The sequence below is a fragment of the Limanda limanda genome, chromosome 21, assembly GCF_963576545.1.
Source record: "Limanda limanda chromosome 21, fLimLim1.1, whole genome shotgun sequence".
In the NCBI taxonomy this organism is placed as follows: Eukaryota; Metazoa; Chordata; class Actinopteri; order Pleuronectiformes; family Pleuronectidae; genus Limanda; species Limanda limanda.
This window is the reverse complement of record NC_083656.1, coordinates 7602715-7629122: the sequence shown is the minus strand read 5'-3', so window position 1 is coordinate 7629122 and position 26408 is coordinate 7602715. Positions and strand designations below refer to the sequence as shown.

General features: G+C 41.2%; 1 protein-coding gene across 1 annotated transcript in view; it reads left to right on the top strand.

Annotated features, from left to right (window-relative positions):
- Positions 1-260: 260 nt before the first annotated feature.
- The window catches only part of LOC133028329 (zinc finger protein 385C-like), a 30951-nt gene continuing 4803 nt past the window's right edge, over positions 261-26408 (top strand). The window contains exons 1-3 of the mRNA XM_061095525.1: positions 261-555; positions 23313-23467; positions 24797-24904. Coding sequence (XP_060951508.1) covers positions 261-555; positions 23313-23467; positions 24797-24904 — 558 coding nt within the window. The remainder of the gene's footprint in view (positions 556-23312; positions 23468-24796; positions 24905-26408) is intronic.

Here is a 26408-nt window from a genome sequence, read left to right as displayed (position 1 = left end):
GCCTCAGTGAGAAATTCAGCTTTACTGTAGAAATGCATATATAATTGCAGCTAAGAAAAAGAGCAGTCCCACTCCTCTGCTGCTCTGTTGCCCCCCTGTGGAGGCAGAGACAACATACACACCACACTTATAAGGGCAGGATTTATTCCTTCTATTCACATTAATTTTCAGGTTCTTATATTTACGTTTATTTACCCAGGTATTCTCTGAATTTATCCTCTCATTAATGACCTGCGTGACCTTTTTTTCTCCATCCAGATATGAAACGCCCCAAGAGCCCCGACAGTCTGGACGGCAGCCCCCCTCTCAAGAGTCAGGAGGTGGAGGAGGAGGACGTGGAGGAAGAAGAGGAGGATGCAGAGGAGGAGGAGGAGGAGGAAAAAAAGGTGGGCGCAGGGTACAGGGCCAAACGGGAGCGGCGACACAGCATCAGCAGCGCCACCATGTGTCAGGTGTGCAGCATACAGCTCAACTCCAGTGCCCAGGCCCAGATCCACTACAGAGGGAAGACGCACCAGAGGAGGCTGAGGCGACTTGCAAAGGCCGTCAGCACAGGTAGGGACCCATGGATTTAACTTTAACTATAAACTTGATGAGAAATAAATCTGTCAACCAACTAAAACTCAGGAGAGTCTTGTTCATTAAACAAAATAAATCAAGTTATATATTGAAAATCAGGTTAAAGATGATGAGGCCTCACCAGTGAGAAATCATCAGGAACCATGGATCATCTAAATGGGCCGGGGCAGCCTTTTATTTTTATTAATTACACCTGCACCATTCGTCTGATGAAGAGTTAAACTACAGTTGAATCCTGACATTGCAGCTTATTATTAGAGAAAAAAGCGTTAGACCCTCACCAATATAACACATAACTTTGATATTTTCTGACCACACCACAAACTGCCTGAAAACGGGTTTAATCACCAACTCTGAACAAAAAGAGAACATCGTGAAGTGCTTCAAATTGATGTTTACTGAGGGGCGGCTTTATCAACACTGCTTCTGTTATTATTATTTTTTATCCGCAGTGTTTGAATCAATTTTTCTTCATAGAATGTCTGTTTACGAGTGAAAGAAAAAGATTCTGCTGTCTGAAATTGTTTTGTCTTCAGCGTATTCATGTGCTTTGATGTGGAAATGTCGAAAATCATGGACGCTGTCACCACAATATGTTTTATATATATGTGTGTGTAGAACATTTGCATAATACTTGGACAGCTCCAACCAATATTTGCATAATAACTAAGACTAAAGAAAAAGGACGAAAAAACCATAGGGACCTTTTGGTGCATTTTGACAGGGTCACATTAGAAGCTCTTATTTATAATTTATTGTAGCATAATGTTAATTGGTTTATAAGTGATGACATCAGCTACTCTGCGTTGTTTGGACTTGAGACGGCGTTCACGTGAATTTTTACCAGGTAACAAATTTTCCAGATCATTCCGACAATATATATATGAACACACAGTGATTCTCATGCTTCTTAGCAACGAGACATTTATTTGATGCATAGAAAACAAAAAAGAGTTTGTAGTCGAACGAAAAGAGAAAAGCTCTTTTTTCCCTTTGGCATTATTCTGCAATTTCTGTTTTTCTTCAGGCGTATTTTGCAGCTACACAGACAAACTGCTCACGACAAAAAATTACAATATATCAACTTTTACCATCCTATGAAAAATGAACTTCTGTGTCCTTCCTGAAAGCGAACACATCAGACCTAGGAGCTTTCAGAAACATCTGACACCAGAGGTCTTGAATACCACGAGAGGCTGAGCTCACCCGGACTCTTGGAACGCAGCATCAGTCTAAACAGTTCATTCAGGTGTTTATCTATTTGACTTGAAGCGTCTCTCTCTCTCTCTCACTCAGTGTCCTCAGCTGTGATCTTGTAAACGTGCACACTCGAGCAGGTGTTATGTGCTCAGAATACATTTGCTGCTCCACAACACCCCCCCCCCCCCCCCCTTTGCCGTTTCCGAGCATTTTCTGCACACCTGTTTGTACGAGAGGCCATAAATCACCTTCACTCTCCCCCACCTGTCACTCCGCCGCAGTGACCAGCTTGATCAGGCAGGAAGAAAAAAAAAAAGCCTCTCATCAACAACCGGCCAATAAAACGACACGTTTAATGTTGATTTATGATTCTGTCCCCCTCGGTGGACTCGCCACACATATTTCCACCAGATTAGATTATTACTATATCCATTGTTTAATGTCTCCCTTATCTCGGCCTCATTTTGTTATCGTCAGAATGTAATCGACTTCTTCTGTGTCAGATAATGGCCTGTGTGCATCATCATTCATACTTAAAAGTGCAAGGTTGATGATTTTTGAACACGCTTCAGTAGGAATCTGGGTCAGTGGCCGACTCTGTGATGCAGGAGCAGACACCTGTGGGAATGTGAACACTGTTTCTCCAGGTGGACGGAGGTGACTAGTGAGTGTGTGAGAGGAGACGTTTCTGAAATCACCTCACCAAGTGTTTTTCTAAAGTTTGAGTTATTTTACACTATTAAAAGTTTGTTGCATTTATATGATGTACACTAAGGCGGCTCACAGGCCTCACAGCGAGATGATACCGGGTTCAAATCCTAGCTTTTCTGTGTGGAGTTCCCATTTTTCTCCCTGTGTTCACATGGTTTTTTTTCAGGGTCTTCTTCTCACAGTCCAAGGACGTGCAGACTGGGATTAGGTCAACTGGAAACTGGAAATTGACCATAAGTATGGGAATTAATAGTTCCTCTATATGTTGGCCCTGCGATATACTGGTGACCCGTTCAGGGTGTTGCCCTGGCTTTGCTTTACCCCCCCCCCCCCTGCGCAGTGTAAGCAGTATATATATACTGTATGTAGTATGTTGATAATGTTATGTTAATCTTGATGACTTTTATATGAGTTGATTTTCTGTTTGGTTTTTGTTTAGTCTCACATTATATCATATTATTATTATTATATTATTCTGATGGTGTCCAATCCCTTTCTGTTTTATGTTTAAGTAAAAAACAAAAAGTCCAGGTTCCAGTGACTGAATTAACTTTCTATTTTCCTCCTCTGTTGTCCATTTGCTGTAAATCATGTATATCTGACTGTGGACAGAAGCAATAGATAATTTACACTGTGTGGTCATGTGTGTGTGTGAGCATGTGTGTTTGTGTTTGACTGCAGGGTTTTGCTGTGTGCTGAATGATGCCAGTGTCTGACCGTCAAAAACAAACTGAGAAAGAGTGTATGTTTTTATTTATTTTTTTCTAATGCGAACTCCATTTTGCTCCAGTCTGCTTGCAAGACAGCAGGAAGCAATTTGTTATCTCAGATGAAACACAGATGAAAAAAGGATCCTGCTGCAAACAAAGACATATAGATATATTTGGAGACAAGAAATTAACACCACTGTCATTTGCAAAAAAAAGACGTCCAAATATGAGCTCTGTGTCGACATTATCATCGCTGTAAACCCTCGACCTCCTGCAGGCCACAATGTCAAAGCCATCTCATCCACTAATTGATAGTTAAGATGGGACTGGCTCATTGGCAGCGAGTGTCGGTTCCCTCGGGGAACACGGCCTCTCATTTCCACACAAGTGCCGGACGCAGAGCGGTTTGAACACCTGCCTTGTTTGAACCGGTTAAATGAACCATACAGGATTTGACCCATTTTGTTTGGGTCGTTGTGAACCTGACAATAGCACAGACAGATTGAGCAGCAGAGCGAACAACTGGCCTGGACTTAAATTAGCCCAGCATTGCTTTATTTGGTGTAGAAAAAAAAGCAAATGCAGCTCGACCATAGACAGGACATATCAATTCTATTTGGAAGATTCTTCTGCCATATTCATGCTTCTAAATAATCCATTTTCAGTCCTCGAACGGTGTCTCACTAACTGGTTTCTCAGCGAGCCATTTTCCCGGCCGTCTATTTCACAGTGGAGAGGAGGAAAGGAGGACGAGCCAAGTCAATTAAGGTGACTGTTAGTATAATGCAGACTCTGCTGCAGTGACACAAGCCTAATAATACCTCTTCCCTTCTCACAGCTGAACTAACTTTCCCTTTTATTTAGCTGCATGAAGCGGTTGCTCAAATTAAAGTATACTGTGGCTCTTCTGAAAAGAGAACGGGAGAAAAGCCCTTTGCACCTCCTGCTCTCTGCACTAAGCTTCAGGACCAAGCCACTGCTCAGTTCAGGGGTTTGTGCTTTTTCTAGTTTTCTGTAAATTTGCTACAGTTCAGCTTCAATCGGTGACATGGAGCCAGATCCAGTCATTTATTTTCTCTGTCTTTAATATTCACAACATTTGTATTGATTTCTTTGGGAATAATTCAGGGATTTACATATTTATTGGGACTGATGTTTATGAATCTGCAATTTGTGGATCTACAGAATTTGAATGTGGTCTCATGAGGAGACACTGCGAGCCTTGCTCTCTCCTTTATCTTCCATCATGTCCATTTCCTTTCGGAGAAACCACGACTGTCACTGGTGTCGTAATTGATAGATGGACAGATTATTCATCTTGTCAAAGACTAATAATGTGTCTTGGTATGTTCACTTCATATTTGCAGTTGTACTGAATGTGCCTGACAGGGAGCAACAGTCAGGGAAATTAGATTTGTTGTCCCTATACAGCTTTTTCTTTCCAGACTTGGTTACATTTTCCAGGGGCCACTTTGCACAGTTAACACCACAGATTACCTGAAAGACTGTAACTTGATTCTCTGCAAGATGTGTGTTTTTGGTGCAGTCGCTCCGCCCAGAATTACTTTGTTTAATCCACCTCCGGTTAAAAGTGTAACGTGACTGTAGTCAGACTCGTCTTTGATTTGATTTTTTCAAAGTTAGACCTCTCGTTCATCGGAAGTCAGAGAGTTGACCTACATTTCCTGTACCGTTTATAACAAGTACTCCTCTGAAAGAGAAAATCATGCCCTTTTTTTTTCCTGCGCAAATGCTGTCCTTCACAATTGGAAAATCTCTTGAATTGTTTCTCCCGTTTACCAACATACTGTAGATGCATGGTTCCACAAGAAAAGCCCCTGCAGGCGGAAATACAGTATATTATTGTGTGAGCTGCAAAATAGGACATTTATCAGCTGGAGATTGTTGCTTTCTTGACCTCGTTTCATTTGCTGTGACAGAGGCTGCAGAGAAAAAGCAGCGATTTTCAAGATGTCACTCGATCTGTCATCAAGGATACGTCTGCACAGTGTGAAGGCCTGCAGAGAGAGAGAGAGAGAGAGAGAGAGAGAGCGTAATCTGGAGATGCAGACATGGAGGGGGGAAGGGGATGGTGGCTGGTTCCCCATTTCCAAATTTGTAATACTCCATGGCCGCCTACAGCACCTAAATCCTGATCACCATAAAGCAGACGCCTGTTGTACAGTATTCCCAACGGCTGTGTCATCTAAACGGGTCACAGATTACTCAGGGAGCTGTACCTGGATCTTAGACTCGAGTGAAACCAGTGGAGTTCCTGCTCAGTAATCTGGATGACAGTGCGTTGGGGTTGTTTGTGAGTCATTACCCTGCACTGCATGTGCAGCAGAGTCACGTGGCCTGAGCCGTCGGTGAATGTATCTGAAGCCTTGAAAATTAACTCGAACAATGCTGGATTTATCGACTGGATTTTTTGAAATTTTATGTTTTTAATGAAATAATGATTTTATAGTTGCAGTCGTATCTGTACTGTTGCTATATGCAAAGCTCTGCAGGGAGTGAACATTGCAGAAACAGGCTTTTTAAATAATTTTCCTATTATTCTATGTTGGTGAGATGAGGTTTGCACAGCCAATGCTCAGCAGATCTGCAGCCAGATGACCGTTGTGCTCGAGGCCGACTCCCTGCTCTTTCATTTGAATGCAGCATCCGGAAATCAAGTGTAAAACTGTCAGGGTTCGTCAGTGTTGTGCTTCCACACCACACTTATTCAAGTGGACAAGGAGCCAGCTCGGAGCACACAGGGCAGACACAAGCCGTGAAACAGTGTGTGTGTATTTGTGTGTATCTCCACAACACTTGTGACATTTAAGGCCTGTTTTTTCTATAGAGACGGAGAATAATTGTGTTTATTTGAAGTGATTATAGTGACTGTGGAATGAATAACAAAGCACTGAATTCCTGCCCCCTCCCGTCAGCAGCATTCAAGCCTCCGTGTTGCCTCCACAAATCAAAACCAATGTGCATCTGGAGCGAGTCGAGTTTTCAGATGTAGTTAAAATCGTCCTCTTCAAAAACTAAAAGCACAGCTGGCCATTTTGAAGCAAATGCATCATGCTAATGTGAAATGACCTGAGAGCTGTGCAAGCTGTAAGAAATATAGATAATTTAAAGTAAAATTTATACATTTATCCATGCTAAACTTAAATTATACTTTATGTTTATTTATACTTTATACCTACTGTCACATCACTGTCGAGTAGTTTTATGTTTTAGTATTTTTTCCATTGTTCCCTTCCATGTTTACCATCTTGCAGTCTTCTCTTCTTTCCTGGCACAGTGACGCCACCTGTTGATCAGCGGACTGGTGTGAAACCATTGGCAGGAATAAGTGTTGCATCACCTGCAGACTCACTCATTAAAAACTGCTCTATTGTGCTAATATAGGACAAATGCTCCCTTTGAATAGCTGGATTAGTTTTCAAACTGAATTGAGTGGTTTAAAATGTCATTATTTCTCTTTGAAATGTGATTAAATATTTCGTAGTATATTGAAAATGAAATTTACTTACCATAGTTTAAATACTAATTCACCTTTCATCCCTGCCTACAGGATGCGATAAAAGTATTTGTCCATTATGATGCATCACACCCTTTAAGCATTTCACTTATGAGCCGTGATTATCCCTGAACTATGTGTCATAGTTTGAGCTAAAGCTTTTAAAGCTGCCAGTTGTTGGACAACTGTTTCAAAGGCAGGCGTTTTTTTTTTCTACTGCTGTATATGAATAAAAAACACAACCCCAAAACAAAATTGCCGCTGCAACAGTAAAAGAAATTATCTTGAAAGTCGAAGCTGCTGCAAATCGGCTCGATATTGAGAATATTCTCCTCAGATCTTTTCCCAGTGGAAATGCAAAGACCATTTCTGTGCAAATTACAATGCATCTGGAGCCCTGCAAGGTAAATATGTTGCACAGAGCAGTAAAATGCTTTATTCATGTATAAAATGGCCTGTTCGGGTTGTGGCGGAGCGTGACGAGGAAACACGGGTTCCAGGCTGCAAATCTGCTCTGCAGCATCAACCGAGTGATCATGGACAGATTAGTCAGGAAAATGAGCAGACTATTAGGTGAACAATAATCTGCTCCATCTGCTCAGTTCACAGAGCAAAACAAATAAAAAATACATCTCTGGTGTCGCAACAATTACAACTTTGATCTTAGACATGTAGAGATAACAGTATGTATCTGTAGAAATGTAAATGGAACTATTTCAACAACCAACTGACTACAAACGTTGTATTTACGGTGCATAGCAATAATACTGATCTATCAAGCAACAGATTGAATTCATATTGTTGTGGTTTCTGTCTTCATGTCACGTTTCATTTCACCTCTTCGCGTTTCCGCTCATTTGACGTCTTGTTTTTTTCTTATTATCGTCCATTTCTCCTCGCAAACTACCTCCAGACTTTTCATAACATCCCCCACACGCTGCCCCTTTAAAGGTGTGAAACAAAACCTCTGAAAAACACATCTTTATACAAATGGTCTGATATGACCAGAGCTGTGTGATGATGACTAATGTTCAACAAATCTGAGGTGCTGTCTGTCAACTGCTGGCTTGATACATTTTGTCTCCATTACATTTTTCTGAGTTTATTGTGTTGGCAACATAAGCGCAAAAAATACTTAAAACAATAGAATATTTTGGCAGAAAAAAAATATGGTGTCTACAAACATTTTACTGACGTTCAGTGAAATATTTCTTAAGATGTCCTCATTATATTATTGGAAAATACAGTTGTATAAACCAGTTGCCATTGTTTTACTTCACATCAAGTTAATTTAGCAAATTTGTGGTAGGTTGATACAGTGGTGCAGCCGTTTGCAGGAAGAAATTTCTTGGTTCGAATCCTAGTTTAGATTCCCCCCAAAGTTCAAAATCATGCAGATTAATTAGACTGTAGATTTGACCATAGAAGTGCATGCGAAATGTTGTTTGTCTCTTTAATGAATAAATGTGTGGGATATAAACATGAACTCTATAGGACAGTTCTTTCTTTCTACCTCCTTCTTCTATTGTTACACTTAATATTTACAATTAACCTCTCATTGTCTCTGGAGGCCACAGTTTCCATCGTGCAGGAGACGTTATACACACACCTACTCACTTTGAATATTTAGATTCATCCTTCCCTCTCCTGGCTCTGCATCCCAAACCTCTCCAGGCCCTTGCGTGAACTATTAAATATTATAAATATTTATAAATGTATGGTGTGGAGGTCAAAATATGATGATGTTCTCCCAAAGTGTTAAAAAACAGAAACACAGGCTGTTTGATGACGACAGCGATTATATCAGTTCCACCGAAGAAAAAAATCGTTATTGCTGCAGAACTAATTATTTATAATCAAAGTGAACCTGACAATCAATGATCACAAACGCTTACCGACGCTCAATAACCTCAGTTCACGTGGCGTGTATCATTTTAGTGTGAGTGGTGCACAGCTGCATTATGAGCACAAGTGTTACAGATTGATAAACGATGCCTATTGTTGTCATGACAGGAAGAAAATTACATTTGAGTGTCCTTAAGGGAGCAGGCAGGTGGGAACCCTGAATGGTGAAGAGTGCTGGTGGGGGGAAAAAAGGAGAAGAAGTGGAAGAAATGGAAGAAGAAGAAGAGGGGGAGATGTGGGATGTTCATATTGTTAATAGCCAGTCCTCTGCCAGCTCTCTCTCTCTCCTAGCTCTTCACCCTCTTTCCCTCACACTCTCTCTCTCTCTCTTTACATACGCAGAGGCATACACACTCTCGCAGCCTCTTTTCTTTCCCCGCTCCTTTTCGTGAAGGGCGCCGTGATCGGCGGAGCGTGAGGCTTTTAATTGAAGCACATGTGTGTCATCCTTCAGCCGCGGCGGTTTGGTTTTGCAGCCAAGATGTGTCATTGACTGAGAGGAGGACTGAGGACTGAGTGCCGTTTCACCTCAAGAGTTACAGAGAGTCAGAGTGCAAGGAGGGGGGGGATAGATCCAGGAGAGAGGGGAGAGCAGGTTGTGAGCGACGAGGCGGCTGCACTTTGTTGGTTTTCTGCTGAACTTCTGTGATGGGAGATACGCAGGCAGCAGAAGCTTGAGTCGGGAGGAGAGAGCTGCAAGCGGAGGAATCACCCAACTCGTGCAGATGCTGTTCGGTAAGACTGATGTTTACTCTTCCAGCATGTCAGCACCTCTTGTGTATGGGAACGCAACAATAGCTGCTGTTCCGTCCTCCATCTGCCTAAATGCATGCGAGTGTGTCACCACTGTGCGCTGTTCGACTTCCACATCTCTTTGCTCAAGGGCAGGTTCTGTCCTCCTGCCCGTGCACCATCTGCCCCCGTCTCGGTTCCCCTGCATCCTAAATGAGTCCCCGGCCTGTTTGTTTCTCTAATTGACCCCTTTATGATGAAGCCAAGTGTGGAGTTCATACAACGCCCCCCCGCCCCCTCCGTCCATCCCAGATGTGTCGAGCCATTTTTAAAGCCACTCAAGAACAGCCCTGATATCATTGTGTAGATTGGTGGCAATTATGTCTTTGCCTCCCGAGGGAAATATGCCCAGATTAGCTCGCATAATTGGAGCCTGTTAGAGATAAAGGCAGTTTGGGGATTTGTAGTCATTTGTAGGTTGTTGGGGTTGTTTTTTTTTTCAGCAAAAGGAACAAAAGGCTGATTGCATTTAGAGTTTTTTATAAAATTAGAACCACCTTAGTTTTTCCAAAGTTAAACCTTTTTATTATATCAGCAGACGTTGATGTTACGTGTACAAGATCGGCTTAGTTTGACCTCTGGTTGGATACAAATTAAAGACCAAGGCATAGTTTAATCTTGATATATATGTGGAGTTAAAAAACATTTGTTAACAAAGATGAATCATCTTATTTAATATGATTTTTTTTCCTGCTTTATATCCTCTTTATCTAATAATTCCAGAAATCTCCTCCCTGTCTAGATGTGGAAGGCAAATCTCGAGAACCATCTTATCAGCTTCACACTTGGCAAGTGTATTGTTAAAGGCCCAAGCAGGTGCAGGGTCTAATTTGGTGCAATCTGGACACGAGATACATTCAACATTAATGGACTTTGAACAGACAGTGCTCTTTAGCCACCACTGGGACGTGAGGTTGTCGATTAGACTAAAGCATTTTCAATTGCAAGTCTGGGGTTCTGCATACTGAGTCAGGTTTGAATGAACAGGTGAACAGCTTCTGCGGACAGTCTTTATTTGCCGTGCCTCAATTACTGCAGATACAGTTTCAGAAAGAAACTTGCAACCGGCTTCACCACAGGATAAACAAACAGTGCAAACAGACATGATTAGAACAGACACGGCACCAGTGTCCTTAAATGTGAGCCTGGAGGAATTTTCCGGTTGCAATGGGCAGTTTTGCCTATTTTCTGACATTTTATAGATGTTTATAGATGTTTTAGTCATTAAAATATGACTATAATCCTAATTTACAGCCCAGTGTTCTGAATTTAAAAAAAAAAATTAAGAAACATGGATTACTTAGTCGTGTTAATTCTAATCTCCTAGACTTTTAATCCGAATCACTTCGGTTTGAAGTATTATATGTGAACATAAACATACTGTGATATAGTTGAGAAGCTTAAGGAAACACACAGACTCGGAGTGCAGCGTGAGCCTGGATAGAAATGCTAAGAAGTGTCTGTGCAGCAGCAGCAGCGGCTCTGGATGCTTTCTTCTTTAAATGGCAGATTAGGGAGATCAAAAGGAAACAGTTGGAGAGGAGATAACTGTAGAGTTTTGCCTGGTGGCCATGCAGCAGCTGTCCTCAACCCCCTCTCACCCCTCGTCAGAGAGCTCTGTTCAGGAGCTGTGCTGACAGACCATGTGCACTATTCCATTCTCTGTTCAGCATCATATGTAAGAGATGTGACACCATGGGAAATGCCTTCAAAATACAAAAAAAGAGAAACCATAATTGTGAGCCGTGAGGTCGATGTGTTTCTCTCTCTGAGTAAAAGAAGCAGTAGAAACTGGAGGCAGAAGGACATTTCAAGAGCAGTCTACCGCAAAAAAATTGATAAAATCATCATAATGGATCACAACAGGAGCACAATAGTGGAATATATACACAGCGGGGGGGCTTTGTCTGCATGTATCATAGCACATGCAGCAGCCACCTATAGTACGACATGCTGAATGGTTTTAGTAATTACGTGATGGGAGGTATACAGAACAATTGCCCCTCGGTTGGAAATTAACTGCGTTCAGTGGTGTGAGACGCCGGAAATGTGACTGCTGCCATATCGTTGGCCCGAGTCTGGCTGGGGGTCCTTTGTAAAAAATATTTGTGTAGCGCTTATCAAAAAACATGATCACCCCAAATCACTCTACAGCCTGGTATAGACAACAGAGAGGGATTTCATATTCTGACCAAGTGATGCAACAAAATACAGGATCGTAAAAAATGAAGAAATTAGATTTCGATTGAGACGAAACACTGATACATATACTTAATAGGATAGAAAAATAAACATGGTTTGGAAAGTGAGTCTTAAACCAAGATTTAAACACATTAATTCATTCTGACGTTGCAGGATAATTTATTCCAAAGCTTTGGGGCACGTTGTCTCCTTTAGTTTTTAGTTAAGTTGTCAACTCCCTGTTCCCCCTCCTACATGTTTTCTGTTGCTCCCTATTCTCAACAAACAAATGCTGAAAGTATTACTTTCGAAGGTAAGTTTACAGGCAGTGATTAGAATAAAAAAAGCATCAAATACACAAACGTTCGTGGTTATTTACGCACCAACGCCCGGAAGTTCAATGTGCATCATACTGTTTAACTGGAAAAGAAGAAGCAGCATCAGCAGGAAGACGAAAGTGTTCATCTGGGTGTTTCCATCACTGCTGATTGGAGCTGAAGCTGATAAAAACCAGTGTCTCCTGCAGGGTCATTTGAACTGGGAGTGAATGCTGTTTGTATCCATTCCCATTGAAGACAAAAGCCAGATGTTAGTGGGTGTTGGTGGTTTTTTTTGACCAGCAGAAAAGGGGCTGTTTCATTCCCTTTCTGAAGCAAGTGAATCTGCAGTGAACTAAAATCCTGATGCTGCTGAGCTCCGTTGTGTTTTGTAATAAACACAACACCCTGTAATGCAATTTGCCACCCACACGCAGAAATCATTTACTATATATCAGAGGTTAAAGCACCGGGGACTCGCTTTAAATTGCCGCCAATGATCTTTGTGTGATCAGCTAAAAATAACCTGCTGCAGGTTACAGTTTGCAACAGACACTTTCATAAAGCACAGTCTTGTTTCTGGTTGTTCTCAGTTTATCTGCTGGTCTTTACTAAAATCTGTCAAAAATATAATTTTGAAAATTTACCAAGAATCTTTCTGTACTACGCACTTGAGGAAAGAAAACTGAAAAAGCTAAATTTGTCTCCTAAGTTTTGTTAAGGCGGTGAGAGACGATCCTTGTTTTCTTGTGACGTCATGGAAAATGTTTCCGGAGCCGGAAGTTCATGAGTCAGTTTAAATGGGACCATTAATTCTCCTGTTGGGCCTCGTATTCACCATCCTCCAGCGCTAATGAGTCATTACTCTAATCAAAGGGTAATGAATATGGCACAGTATGGTTTTAATTGTAATACTGATACTGCAGATTATCTTTGAGAACAAATTTAATTAGTCTGCTGTACTTTGACTCTGCGGCGTGAGTCGGTGAGAGTATTTGAGTTTATTTGTCTCTGCGGTTGTCATCAAGTACATTCCGATGAGCCAACTTGACTTCGATTTACTTTGATACACTTTCATATTTAAGTGAATGTACAAGCTTGTATGTAAATTACCACATATGCTCAGGAGCGCCATACTACTGCTACAAGGAGCCATTAGAGGATGCTATGGTCATAAGATGATGCACATGGTCAACAACAATACCCAAAGTGTGATTAAAAAACATTTCCCACACCCTGTCCACCACCACCACCACCAGCAGCAGCCTGGACTTTTAAAACAAGGGAGGCCAGGTCCATTAATTCATGCTGTCGATGCCACATTGTGACCCTGCCATGTGCGAACCTCAGCAGAAACCCAGACTCATGAGAGCAGGCCTCGTACTCCTGTCGTACGCCTCAAGGTTCGACGTGTTGTGCATTCAGTGAAGCTTTCCTGCTCCCCACAGCTGTAAATAGTGGTTGTCTGAGTAACTGGGGCCTGTTTGTCAGCTTGAACCAGTCTCTCGTCTTTTGAGTCTTAGGATTTTGTGGGCTTACCTCGATGAGGAACTATACACTTTTTGTAGTTTTGTGGTAGGTACAAGTTTCCTGACCTTGAACATAGATAATCGAGACCAACTTATTTCACCAAAGACTAGATCAATATGGCAGCTGATCTAATTTTGAGTGTTGTTCCAAATCTTGCATAAAACTGTTGCCCTCCTTAACCTCAGCAAGACTGACAGCCTAATCAGTCATTGTGAAGTGTTGACTGTGTGAGTTTGATTAGCCTCACTGGTAATGACTGTGGGACACACACACACACACTTATACACACAATAACGCTCTGAGTGCTTGCCACCAGTATCTAAACCATGCAAGACGTTCTGTGAACACCATCAGGAAAATGTCCTGAGCATTCAGAGCATGTAGGAGACAGATATAACGTCTTTGTTTAATCATAATCAGTGGAGTGATGTTATCTTACATCTAACTCCTCACGGTCATCTGTCTTCTACTCTTAATACTTAGAGTGCACCATAAGTGCCAGTATCTCCATTGGAGTGTGGGTACAGGGACAGGTTGCGAGTGTTGAGAAGACTTAAGTTTGAATGGAGATATTGACGCTTTGCACTTATGATTCATCGCGGAGGTAAAATCTGAATTAGAATCTGGAGAAAAACGTTTGCTGTGTGACAAGCTTGGAGTTGTGTAATTGAGCTTAAGAGATCAAGCACTGTTGAAAGTCGACGATCTGTGGAACAATATTTCTGTTTCAAAATCGTATCAAACTTCAGGCTGCTTAGTGACTGCATCGAAATGAGAAAGACATTTTTCCGGGTTTATCTCAGGACTGGAGCTGAAAGCCAAGACCAAACGAGTTAAGGCACTTTAACGATTTAGACACATGCCACGGATTTCTTTTATATTCTGGATTTGGCAAAAATTCATACTGCCTTAAGATATCGGGTGACTATGGATCTGCTGCAATCCAGCATCAGTGAGAGGCTGTTAATGTGTTAGAGTTTACACTAACTGCCGTGGGGCTTTTGTGATTAAAGTGAAATCTGATTTCTTTATTTTTCCCGAATAATAACCCCGGGGATAGGGGCTGGGAAAAGCATTACAGAGAAATAATCTGCTGGAGATGCAGAGTAGATAAGTGGTCAAATATTTCCCTGACTACGAGGAAAACACTGGGGAAGTGTTAGAAAAAGGCAGAATTGATAAACCTTTATTTTTGTTCACCGAGACACCTCTTGTCTGTCCACTTCTCCTCACTGCTGACAATCTGTCCATCACTCAGAGGACATTCATATGGCCCACGAGGCCCCACCATTCATTTCCAACTGGAAGGAACAAATACCTGGTGATCAAATGTGACAGGTTTGACAAAAAAGAAAAAGGGATAATTGTGTAATGCTCTTGCATAATACCAGAATACATTTCCAGCAACATCAATACGTCTTCACATCCAACCGATCCTGATAAATTTGCATCTGCTGCAGCTTTCTACAGACTTCCATAGCAAACGCCCCTCTTTGAAAATTTGTTTTGCAAATGTTTCCCGAAACAGATAGTACAGGTAGCACTTCCAGTGGTTAACACAAGATGAGCCTGCAGAGAAACAGAGGCAGGAACAGAAAGAAGAGGAAACTGAAGTCTCAACAACAGCAGTGGCCTCCACTAACTAGGAAAGTACCTGATTATTCTGCCTGCACTCTGCCCTGTTCATCACAGATCTAATTTAGTTTTTTATTTATATTGTGTGTGTGTCTCTTTTAATTCTGTATGTATGAGTTGGTGGGTTGTGACTCATTGTCTGTATCATCACTGCAGCAGTGCACAAGGAGGGATCGTTACTCCCTGGTGTTCGTTGGTTTAACACTTGGGTCCAGAGGAGGAAGCAGCCGGACACATTGTCGTTGACGTTCGGGTGTTCACTCTACCCTGAACCTTTTGAAGTCACATACTGAACTTTTTCTCTGCCACAATTTGCTCAAGATTTCTCTGTAATCACTTTACTCCATAACTCGGAAACTAAAAGCTTTATTTTCTTGACATTTCCTGCGGATTTTCACGGTCCACCAAAGCTTAAATCTGTACTCAATGAATAACAAGTCTAAACAGGAGATTGGAATAAGACGAGACTTACCCAGGTTCTGTGAGAACAAAGGAAGTAAATCTGTATAGTTTTTACAGTTACCTGATAAAATGAATACCACCACTGGGGAGTGGACAGTGACACTGATGGACCTTCAAATAGAAGATGGTCACCTGTAGCTGTACCTCTGTCTGAGCCCTGTAGCTACTCAAAAAACCTACCCTCACTCTTTCTAAGTTTTGACATACATGACATTGGATTTCCAAGAACATCCTGCGGGTCGCTGTACCTGACAAGCTGCTGACTGAGCACATTTCCTGCGTTTTCCCTAATCTCCCTCCGGAGTGGTGACAAACGATTGAAGTCAACTGTTACACCGTGGCTCAAGTGCTGCACGGGATTCGGTTTAAGACGCAGACGTGAACGCAGGCTCGCTGAGACACAAACTGCACATTGTGTCAGCAAAATGCATTCAAGTTTTGGTATTTTTGCTGAAACGCTGACATAAATGAAAATGTTGTGCCTCCGATTCCGACAACGTGCCTCGAAAATCAAGCAGAAAAATGCATAACCTGCTGAAAAACGTGTCCATTAAGATTCAATGCAACACACTGTCAAGATGGTGTGTGTGTGATTATGTTAGCTGCAGTGAGGTATGTAAGCTTGGAGTTGAGCGGTGGTGTTTGACTCTTTATTTATGTTATTTTATATTATTAGAAGGCTCAAATCTTTTTCTGGTAAGTTTTTATATGTTCTCTTGAACTCTCAGATTAAATGGAGCAGCGTGGTCAAAGGTCAAGGTTGGTTGTTTTTGAACATGCCAGTTGCTGAGCTTTGATTGGACAGTTTTTTGTTCCAGCATGAACTTTAGTAAACTCTGAGGTGACTAACTTTCTGTTGAATCTTCATTTACCAGAATAATCGATTCGGAAAAACTTTGCTTATCTCAAAGAAACAGGCCGAACTAAAAAAGCTCTTAAAAGCACAGTTTGTGACCTGTTTGATGAATACACGGCTCCTCTGTAATGTAGCCCTGATAAACATCTTTCGAGGTGCACCAGCAAATATCCTGCGACTCTCATCTCCGAGGCCACTAACGTAAGATGCTCAGCAGGCAGGAAGCCAGCCTCGCTGCAGCTCGGAGAGGAGCGCTGAGACAGAGCGCTGCTAATTACTAAGTTCATGAGGCGAATAAAGCCGCACACAGACTTCAAATATCAATAAGCGTGTGCTGCACATCCGCTGACTGCCATTCAGCAGCTCTGATTGGACTCCGTGCTTATCTCAATTCAAGCAGATGGCGGCAGTTTATTTTAAGTGGGATTGATACAGATGTGCAGGAAACACAACAAGCGCTGCTCTGTGTGAGCCGCAGTGATGGTGTGTGTGTGCTCATTTCCCTGCAGATCGGCCTTATCTCTGTGTTTGTTTACGCACACGGTGAAAAAGATTCAGATTCGCTCCAAACAACCGTTGTGTGTTTACTACATTTCATTTTCTGTTTACCTGCTTTCAAAAGATAACAACTTCTTTACATAATCTAGATATGGAAATGATTGATCATTGTGAGATTAACCAAACGATAGCTGAAACAAACTAAGAATATAACTTTTCTAATAGGGACATGTATTACAAGATAGAAGGTCTTGTGGAAATTATGTAAACAGACAGCGAGATGACAGCCTCCTGTAAAGGTCAGGTTAATCAGATAGCATTACATTGTGTAGCTGATCTACTGTAGCACACTGGAGACCTGATAATTTTTCAACCTCTTGATTGTTTTTGGTGTAATCATACCTTGGGGACATTAAAAGCTGCCGCTTGTGGTTTCTGAAGAGCAGTACCTCACTCTGATTTTATTCTTCTTTGACCAGGAGACACCTATTCCTGGATTTCACATTGAACAAATTCAATACAGGTTTATGGACCCTGGCGTGGAAAATGTTGAAAGTAGGACAGATTTCCATGGGGAGCCTGATCTGGGCTGGATGGTGCCCTGCAGGTAGGAACTCTCTGGAAGCCGCCGGCTCCGCCAGCTGCAGCTGCACGAGTTTAAATAGACGCTGACAGCCAGTGGGAGAATTTGCCTGTTGGCTGCCAGTCGTGGCCTAAATGTACTTTGTCACAATAAAGATGATTTATTTAAAGACCACACAGTGCAAGGTGGGGGCAGTCTTTTTAAGCCATCATGGAAATTAGGCCTTCACTCTCCAGCCTTTTGTCTCCAATGGAGAAAGCTCAGCGGAGCCGTCAATGGCGGTTTTAATGGATGCTAATTCATCCACCAGAGCTCATCATAAATGCCTATCTCAATGCCTGTTGTGTAAGCAATGAATGGCATCAACATTACGGCCAAAGCAGCAGCAGCAGCGCACTAACCACTTCTGTTTTATGACTCACAGAGGCTGTGTGCGTCATGCCATTGTGGCGTGGAAAACATACCATTCAATTTTCATTATGCGGCAATGTGTTTTGCAGGCTTAACAGAAAAAATACAGTCAAAGAGGCTGCATTTTTCTCGGTGTTCAAATTCCACGTTCCTCAGTGCTTAATCTGGCCTGTTTGATTAAACCATTTGTTATGACTGAGTGCTATTCTGCAAATAGAAAGATTAGTGTTCGTTAGAGATAGTGGGGGTGGGATTTTATAATGGGCACCATACACACTGAATAAAGTGTCCAGCAGGGGCTTACCATGGCTTTGTTTTATTATTTAGTTTTTTACACATTTTTTTAAGATATTTAATAACAAGATTGAATACTAAATTAAAATGTGATTTCATTACAACCTCTTTATTTAGTGATTTTGTCAAATATCTCAACAAACCATTAAATTAACACTGCGTTTCGATTCATATGCATGATGTCTAAAGTCCCTGATATGAACACATTCCACATCTATGGTTTCCAAAATAAGGAAAATTATAATAGTTTTTATTAGACTAAATATAGATAAATAAATACTTTATTGATCCCAACGGAAATTTGCGTGGAACCTTTACAAATAATCAAAATTCTACTAAAACTGTGACAATTTCTTAAAATGAAAATTGGTTTTGTTAAATTATTTAACCTTTTTTTTCCCCAGCCTTTTTACTTTACATAGTCATTTGTAATGTTGGGTGTAAAAGGGAAAAAAATGGTTGTACATTTACAAATACGTGCAGTGCATATATTCAGTGGTAAAAATAAGTAAATACTTCTAAAGTGGAAAAGCTCATTGTCCTGTGAAAAACCAGGTAAACATCAGGTGTTAAATTGAAGAAGATTCTTCTGTAGCTAAATGAAACACTTAAACCCGTATCTGAAAAAGCTATAAAGCTTATTACAAAGCTGAAATCTTGACTTAGCTCTAAGCTCATGAAAGTTTTTGGAGATACTGTACAGGATTAACGACAATAGGCTAAACACTGCTATTTTAAATATCTAATTTAGAAGGTAAAGGTGACAAATGTGAATCTTAAGGCCAAACCTGTGGGGATAAGTCAGAATGAGAATGAAAACTTTGATATATATAACATCTATAATAATGTGAGAAAAGGAGGAAACTAATCTGCACGCTCCTACTGCATCTGTCCTCCTGCATTTTGTCTCGCTCTAGTTTCACTGACAACACAGCAGCTCTGGTCTTCGTCACTCCTCCTAAATCTGCTCTCATCCTCAAATCCGTGGAGCGTCACTTAACGTTTGAGGATGAGCGAAGTAATAAAAGTGATTAACGCCACACACAGGAGGCTCACAGGGGAATGTCGGTCGGTGAAATGTGACTCTACCTCCAGGACGCCATGATGTTTTAGAGTGAAGACAGAGAAACTGGCTCAGACAGATAATACTATGAAATGCATTCACCATGAAATGAGCCAAAGCAGCATTTTCCTCTGATGCCTTTGCTGTGATTCGTTGCTATATGAAAAGCTCCACCCCCCCCCCCCCATTTTCCCCCTCGTTTCATGGAAAGATGCCATTTCTCTCTCTCTTTGATTGCTGTGATGTTGAGTCACCCAGAGTCTAATCCAAGACACAATAGAGATTAAGCTCCCCCCTACCCGTTTTTCTTCTTCTTCTTCTCCTTTTTTTTCAAGGTGCTATAATTTCTCCAGCTCATAATCTTTTATCCCTTCTCAATGCGGAGAGGTTGGCTGCTGTGACCTACACTCCCAGCCTCTTTCCTGCATAGAAAAAGAAAGTGAATGCAGATTAGTGAGCAGGAACTGGCTCATTTTAATATGTTGAATTTCACACATTAGGATGAGGGAAATCAAAATTGACAAAAGCGCAATTCCCTGCTCAATTCACTGCTTGATACACAAACGTTAATGGATTAATCTGTGTGGTTGTATCCTGTTACCTGCACTGACTATCATGTCCAGCTAACTAGCTTAGACCTGCACTGGAAACCCAGCCTGACTTTAGGGGACAAGATGGTTTTGTCAGCACAAATATAAACACAAGTAATTGGGAATATGATTTTTTTTCTTTTGCTGCAGTATGTCTTTTTGTTTGTTTGTTTTTCCTTGTATATGAGCTTACAGAACTTTGAGTTTTTATGAAAACTGAAGGTTACCAAAGGTTCTCTGTCATGTTGGGAAGGGGAGGGTGAGGTGAGGGGTGTTCGGCTGCAACATGCAACTTCACCACTTTATGTCACTAAATTCGACACACTGCAACTTTAAGGTAATGGGTTCTATAATCAAGTTCATGGCTTTGACTCCATGAAGTTCTAAAAAACGAATCAAGTCCTGCTGGGTAACACATTACCAGAATGATTAAACCAATATAACCACAGCTTTAGACCATCTTGTCAGATTCGCTGGGATGAAGCCTCCATGACACCCGGACACAAGCTCTCAGCTAGTCTCAGACTGAGGCAGTTGTCATTTTGATTTTCTTAGATGGTTAAACAAGGAACCACATTGTGGATGCAGATGAGCTGGTAACTGGAGGCACAGTCCTGTCAGAAGCATGTTCCTCTGCTCGCCTGATCCACATTTACACGGACGATGGCACTTTCTAGTTTGTTCGGTGAAAACGCAGTTAATTAAACATCTCGCTCTGCCGTGCTTTGTGAATATATGCAGAGCAGATTAATGAGATCAATTTCAGATTTGTGTGGGAGGGAATCAATGTCCCCAAAAGTCACACTGACAGGCAGATTAAGCACATCGGCCTGGAAGAGGAGGGGAAAAGAAACTGTCTCATCTGTGTCTCTCTCTCTTTTACTTTCCCTCAGTCCTCGCTGCTCGGTCATTCGCTGTTTATTCAGTGTGACACAATTCAATATACTTTATTGAGATCGGCGCTACATTAACAGTCCTGGTGGAGCATTTGAATGAAAATGGAATTCATCAAAAACAAATTCAATCAGTTAACACGTGTTGCTGTTGTGTATGTGTGCGTGTGTGTGTTTTGCATATGTGTGTATTTCCCGGGGACTTGTGTTGCCCATTGCACATGCACGATCAAATACACAGTAATAATCATAATCGCGCCTCTCATTTCATTTTCAAATCGAAATACTTGCAAAGTACCAGAGTGGCTGTAATTCCTGAATACATAAAATAACCAGTAATGTTTATTTGATGGGGATAAAAACAATTTCTTCATATTTCATATAGTTTTCCACTCTTGTCTTCCCCTTGGCAGCTGTGTTCTCTTCTTCTTTCGATGGCCAGGGCGCTCCTCAGTGATTCTGTATTTATCTCTGGTCACATGCATCTCCTCTTTGTAGTGAGGAGATGCGTCTGCTAGTTATTATTCATGGGTTTTACTCGAATAGAATTTGTTTGCTGTCTCAGTGCAAGTTTTGCTTTGTGGAATCAGTTTCCTTCGTTTTTTGTAAACCTAAAATGACAAAAACCATCTTTGAGGAAAACGTATTTATTGTACTTTGACATTTTAAGTTCGACCCATGTCCCATCGTGGAGGAGGCAGGGTTTATGACATGTACTGCAGCTCACCACCAGGGGGCGATGCACATGATTTGGTTTCACGTTAGGGGAGCTGTCATGTCAACCATGTGTATATATAAATATAACTTTATATACAATCATACCCGCTAAACATGGGAATTGTTATGCAAGCTTTTTTATTCTCACGGCTCACATAGACTTTTATTCGATATTCCCAATTATACAGTATTTTCACATTTCGCTTCTATTTAAGCTATTCGTTTTGGATTAGTCCGATTTTTGTAAATACCTTGTGAAGTTTATATCTTGCTTAGTTCCCTGCCAGAAAAGAAAAGGACCCTCGGGTGTTTGTTGCTGCAGGCGATGATGTTCTCACTGTTGCTGCTGCTTTATTATCTGTTGCCTGTAGCAAACATCGGCTCGCTTGCATGGAACAGATTCATTCAACAACTCAACTTCTATGATCTCCAGCTTCTTTTCATGTTCCTGCTAAAGCCATGTGCCCATATTGAGAATTCCCTTATCATTAACTACCTTAGTGGGTTGTTTTCCCCCTTCCTCCGTTCCTCTGTCTCCGCTCAGACTTAAGAACCAGTTTGAATATAAGACCAGATTAGTAAAAAAGACATGCTAATGCTCGAGGACTTCCAGACCTGCTTCTTTCTCAGAGATAACACATGAAATCCAGAGGTGCAGAGGAAGCACAGTTGGGAAATGTGTTCTCCTGTTGTGCTGAAAAAACATCTTTAGACTCCAACTCTATGATTCACTCACTGCAGTATTTACAGAATGTATCCAGCTGTTCATGAACAATACACTTATTGATATTCTGTTTTGGTACAATAATCTGAAACAGTCTCGTATAGATATATATCCATCTGTGCATCCTTTTGACAATTTCTATTCTGCTAAAGCCAAACCTCCCACCCAAGTCTTTTAAATATTGTAACGTACGACAAAGATGGCTGTGTTTAATGTAATATGCTGGATTTTTCATCCATATATTTTCTCTAACCGCATAATATTTCAAGCACAAGCTTCAAAGGACACCTGTTAAACCCACTGAACGTTAGGATAACATGTTAAACTGGATCCAGATCCAATGCTGATTTATATTTATTTTATTCTTCCACCAATACTTTTAACATACACCATGCTGATGTAAGACTGAATTCATTTACATGCGAGCGCACTGATGTTCATTTTGGGTCCCGACAAAGGTCATGCCATGGGGCTTCTTGAAGCACGAGCCGTCTAAAAGCATTTAGGGCAACTAAGATGAAGCTAGAAGAGATGAGAGGTCGCGTGGAAGGAGATTTCAAAGCTAAATGTGATTGTGGAATTGATTTGAATAAACGCTACAGTACTAATGTGTGCAAAAGGATGGAAAACTGGTGAGCAAATAAGACCAAAACGAAAATATGTATGTACAGTCCACCTCTCATCCTAACCCCTTATTCAAAGTCCCTTTCCTCTTTATCCAGAGATACACATTTCCAGGATCTGAGGAAGAACCAAGCCACACAATTACACACACAAGTGCTGTGTTTAAAGGCCAGGGACATTTGTCAAGATAAACTATGGACTAGTGAAGCGGGAAAAGGCCACGCGAAGGCTCTCATCATTTATCCCCTGCTATTACTGAAGTCATTAAAGCTTTACTGAGTGAATCATTCACTGCGGCGATGGATCTTGAGCTCATATGCTGTGTGCTAAAATCTCTCTTTGTGTGTGTGAGGATGAGCAGCACAGGTGGGCTCGTGTGAAGAAAATCCACAAATGTGATTCAACACCGTTCATTTACACAACCGATTAACACACAAAGGGCCGAGGTTGACAGAGAAGTTAGAGGGAACCAGTTTTCCCAGCGATGTGTTTATGTAAATGTTCTCTTCCCTTTCTGAAGGTGCACTGTCCCAGGGTCAGGTCCACCCTCTCCTGGGATCCCTGCCTCTGCCGGGTCGACCCCTCCAGGCGCAGGGTCACGCCCAGCTGGAGCACTTTCTGCCACTGAGGGTCAACGGCTCCTCGCCGCTTAGCCTCTTCCCAAACTTCAACACGGTGAGATACCAGATGAAATTTCACACAGACACACACGTCCTGCAGGTGGATGCAAGTGGGAAATATCTCCAGCCCCGAACAGGGCCTGTAAATACTTTGTCTAAACTAGCGTCATAATACGTGTGCTATAAACAGACATTATCCACAACTTGTAGCAGAAAGGTAAATCTTTTCGAATGTTAACGAGAAGCTAAGATGATGCATGATTTTAATTAGAAAACGGAAGCAGCGTCTTGTGATGTCTGAGTACCGGCGGCTGTCTACTTGAACTAAGTATAAGGCAACAATTTACAAGAGGAAACATTTTTTCATTCAATGTTGTGCTCTGAATATTTAGGACTTGTTTTGTTTTGTTTCCAGAAGCGAATCTTATATAATCCTTTTTATTTGACTTGAAACGTGCACTTTGTAGCCATGTTATACAGGAAAATATAAATGTTTCTCCTGGACTACATTGGCAGGTTGTCATATTCCCTCCAGTCAGTGGTAAACAGGATCTGGACATCCCTAAGTTCACACTACTCCCACACACATATGCATATGGTCTGGTTCCGAATGGTGAAACTAATATTGTACATTTAGTCTACATTTAGCTTTAACCCTTTATGAGACAAATATGAGGAAACGTACTAAACGTTGGCAAGTGGGAGGCAGAGAGAAGATTCCTGTCTGACACCAAGAGGCTAAAAATAAGACTCCACCAACACGGCTGCACTGTAGGGATTACCTCCATGAATAGAACTGATCAGAATGGGATATTTAAAAAGTGTAAATTGAGCTGTAATTTCTTCATCTTAATATACGCCGCCGACTGAATGCTGAAGTCAAATTAATCTCCTTTCGCCAAAGTCATCCATGTCACACTGTGGAACTAGAATGGCACTCGGGATACTTCTCAAAGTCAATCAAGCTTCACCAAATAGCAAACACTCATGGATATTAAATACGAATGATTGTCTTCATCAAGATCCGTTAATTGTTCACGGATGAAAATGTGAAAATGTAAAAAAACGCAATGTTTAATAACATGAAAACAAATTGCTGCAATATGTCGGTTTATCTGGATCCGCTCTAAATTATGTGATGGGACTGGGACAAATACATTTTACTGATGGTTTCGGAAATAACTGTTGATAACTCAAACATAATTTTGAATTATATATAGTTTGTATATATATATTTATATGTATTTTATGTGTATAAAAAGATATTAAATATCAAAAACAGGCATTCAAACCCAGAAAACTGTGTAAAATGTGCCACACAAAGTGCTAATTATTGAGATGTGTGTATTTGTGTGTGTGTGGGTTTGTGTGTTTTATCTCGTAGATGGACCCAGTGCAGAAGGCGGTGATCAACCATACCTTTGGCGTGACCCCCCCCAAGAAGAAACCCATCATCTCCTGTAACATCTGTCACCTGCGCTTCAACTCCACTGTGAGTCAGACGCTCTTCAGCGTTTTCTTTTTCCTGTTGGAAAGTGGGAAAACGACTTTTGACAACACAGTCGTGATTTCCGCAGAACTTAGTCACTCGTTAAATCAACCTGAGACATTTTTACATGACAGCGTGAAGGGATTGTTAAATGAGCTTTATCTCACTATGAGTGTAAAACATTGTGACCCTCCTGATGCGTGTTGTCATCTTAAAGTCATCTTTTGATTATTCCTGCAGTCAGACGTCCCTGTTCTTTCTCCACATTTAATATTTTTTCATCCTAGTGGCCTGAACACAATCTTGAAGCAGGTTATTCCTCTAATCGGTCCAATCGTGCGGGTTCCTTTTTTCTTTTAATCGACTGCTGAGTTCTTAAAAAGAAAAACCAGTCAGCTAATTCTGTGGCTTTTTTTCCTTCTTATCACGCCTCCCTTTCAAGTTCATTTGGCTCCCATTCCTGTGGAGTTCGTTTATGCATATTAGCATTTATATTGTCAGGAGGAACCTGGCGGAATGACAAACTCTTCTTTGTGTAGTCTGAGACTTGAGGGAAGCAGGACACTGGCGCACACTATCCTCACTTCCTTACCTCCTCATCTCTCTCCTCCTCTGCTCTTCACTTTCGGACACACAGTCATGTTGTCAGTTATTTTATTCTTTTAGCTAACAGGCTCTCTCCTCCTCCTCCCCCCTCTTTTACTTCAGCCTGACCCAGGAGGTGGATGCCAAGTTGCAGGCAGGTACCAGGTCCCAACAGGGGGCAGCACTGAGTGGCTGGAATTCGTACCCCTCAAAGAAATGTGATCAGAGCAATAGTTCTGAATGTTTGAAGTCTGTTTGTGTTTTATACTCGCTGCTTTGTGTGGTACGGAGGAATGGAAGGTGTCACTGTAAGAGACGTCCATCTGTATTTGTCATGTTGGACTTGCAGCTTCAGCTTGATATTATGAGATGAAGGAAAAACCTGATATCACAGCAGACTATCATATTCATTTTAATAGTTGTTTTGTTTACAGTTGTTCTTATTGAGTACATCAATGAGGAGATGCTTGGACAATCATTTTTAATGCTTCTTAAATCAGTATTACTCTCTGATTGTTCGTTATCCCTTAGTATCTTCAGTAGTCCCATTAGTTCTACACATTTTTGAGCATCTTTTAGCTCAATAATTTGGGTTTTACTCTCCAGAACTTTACGATTGACAGTAGACAGGCATAATAACAACAACAATAGGTGTGTTGTGATTACAATACACAACATAGTACGGTGTGTGTGCCAACGTGCCATGCTAAGCCAAACAAGAGACAGGAGATAACAACCAGATGAACACACTTCAAGTGCATCAAATGATAATGTTAATTGACCCTAATAGAAAGCTGATGCTGTTCGTTCAGTGTTAAGACAAAACTCGATGACTTGATGACGACTATATACACTCTACATAGTCGTACATAGGTTTCTTTTTGATAAGTAAAACCTATATACTGCTACATGAAAAGTGTAT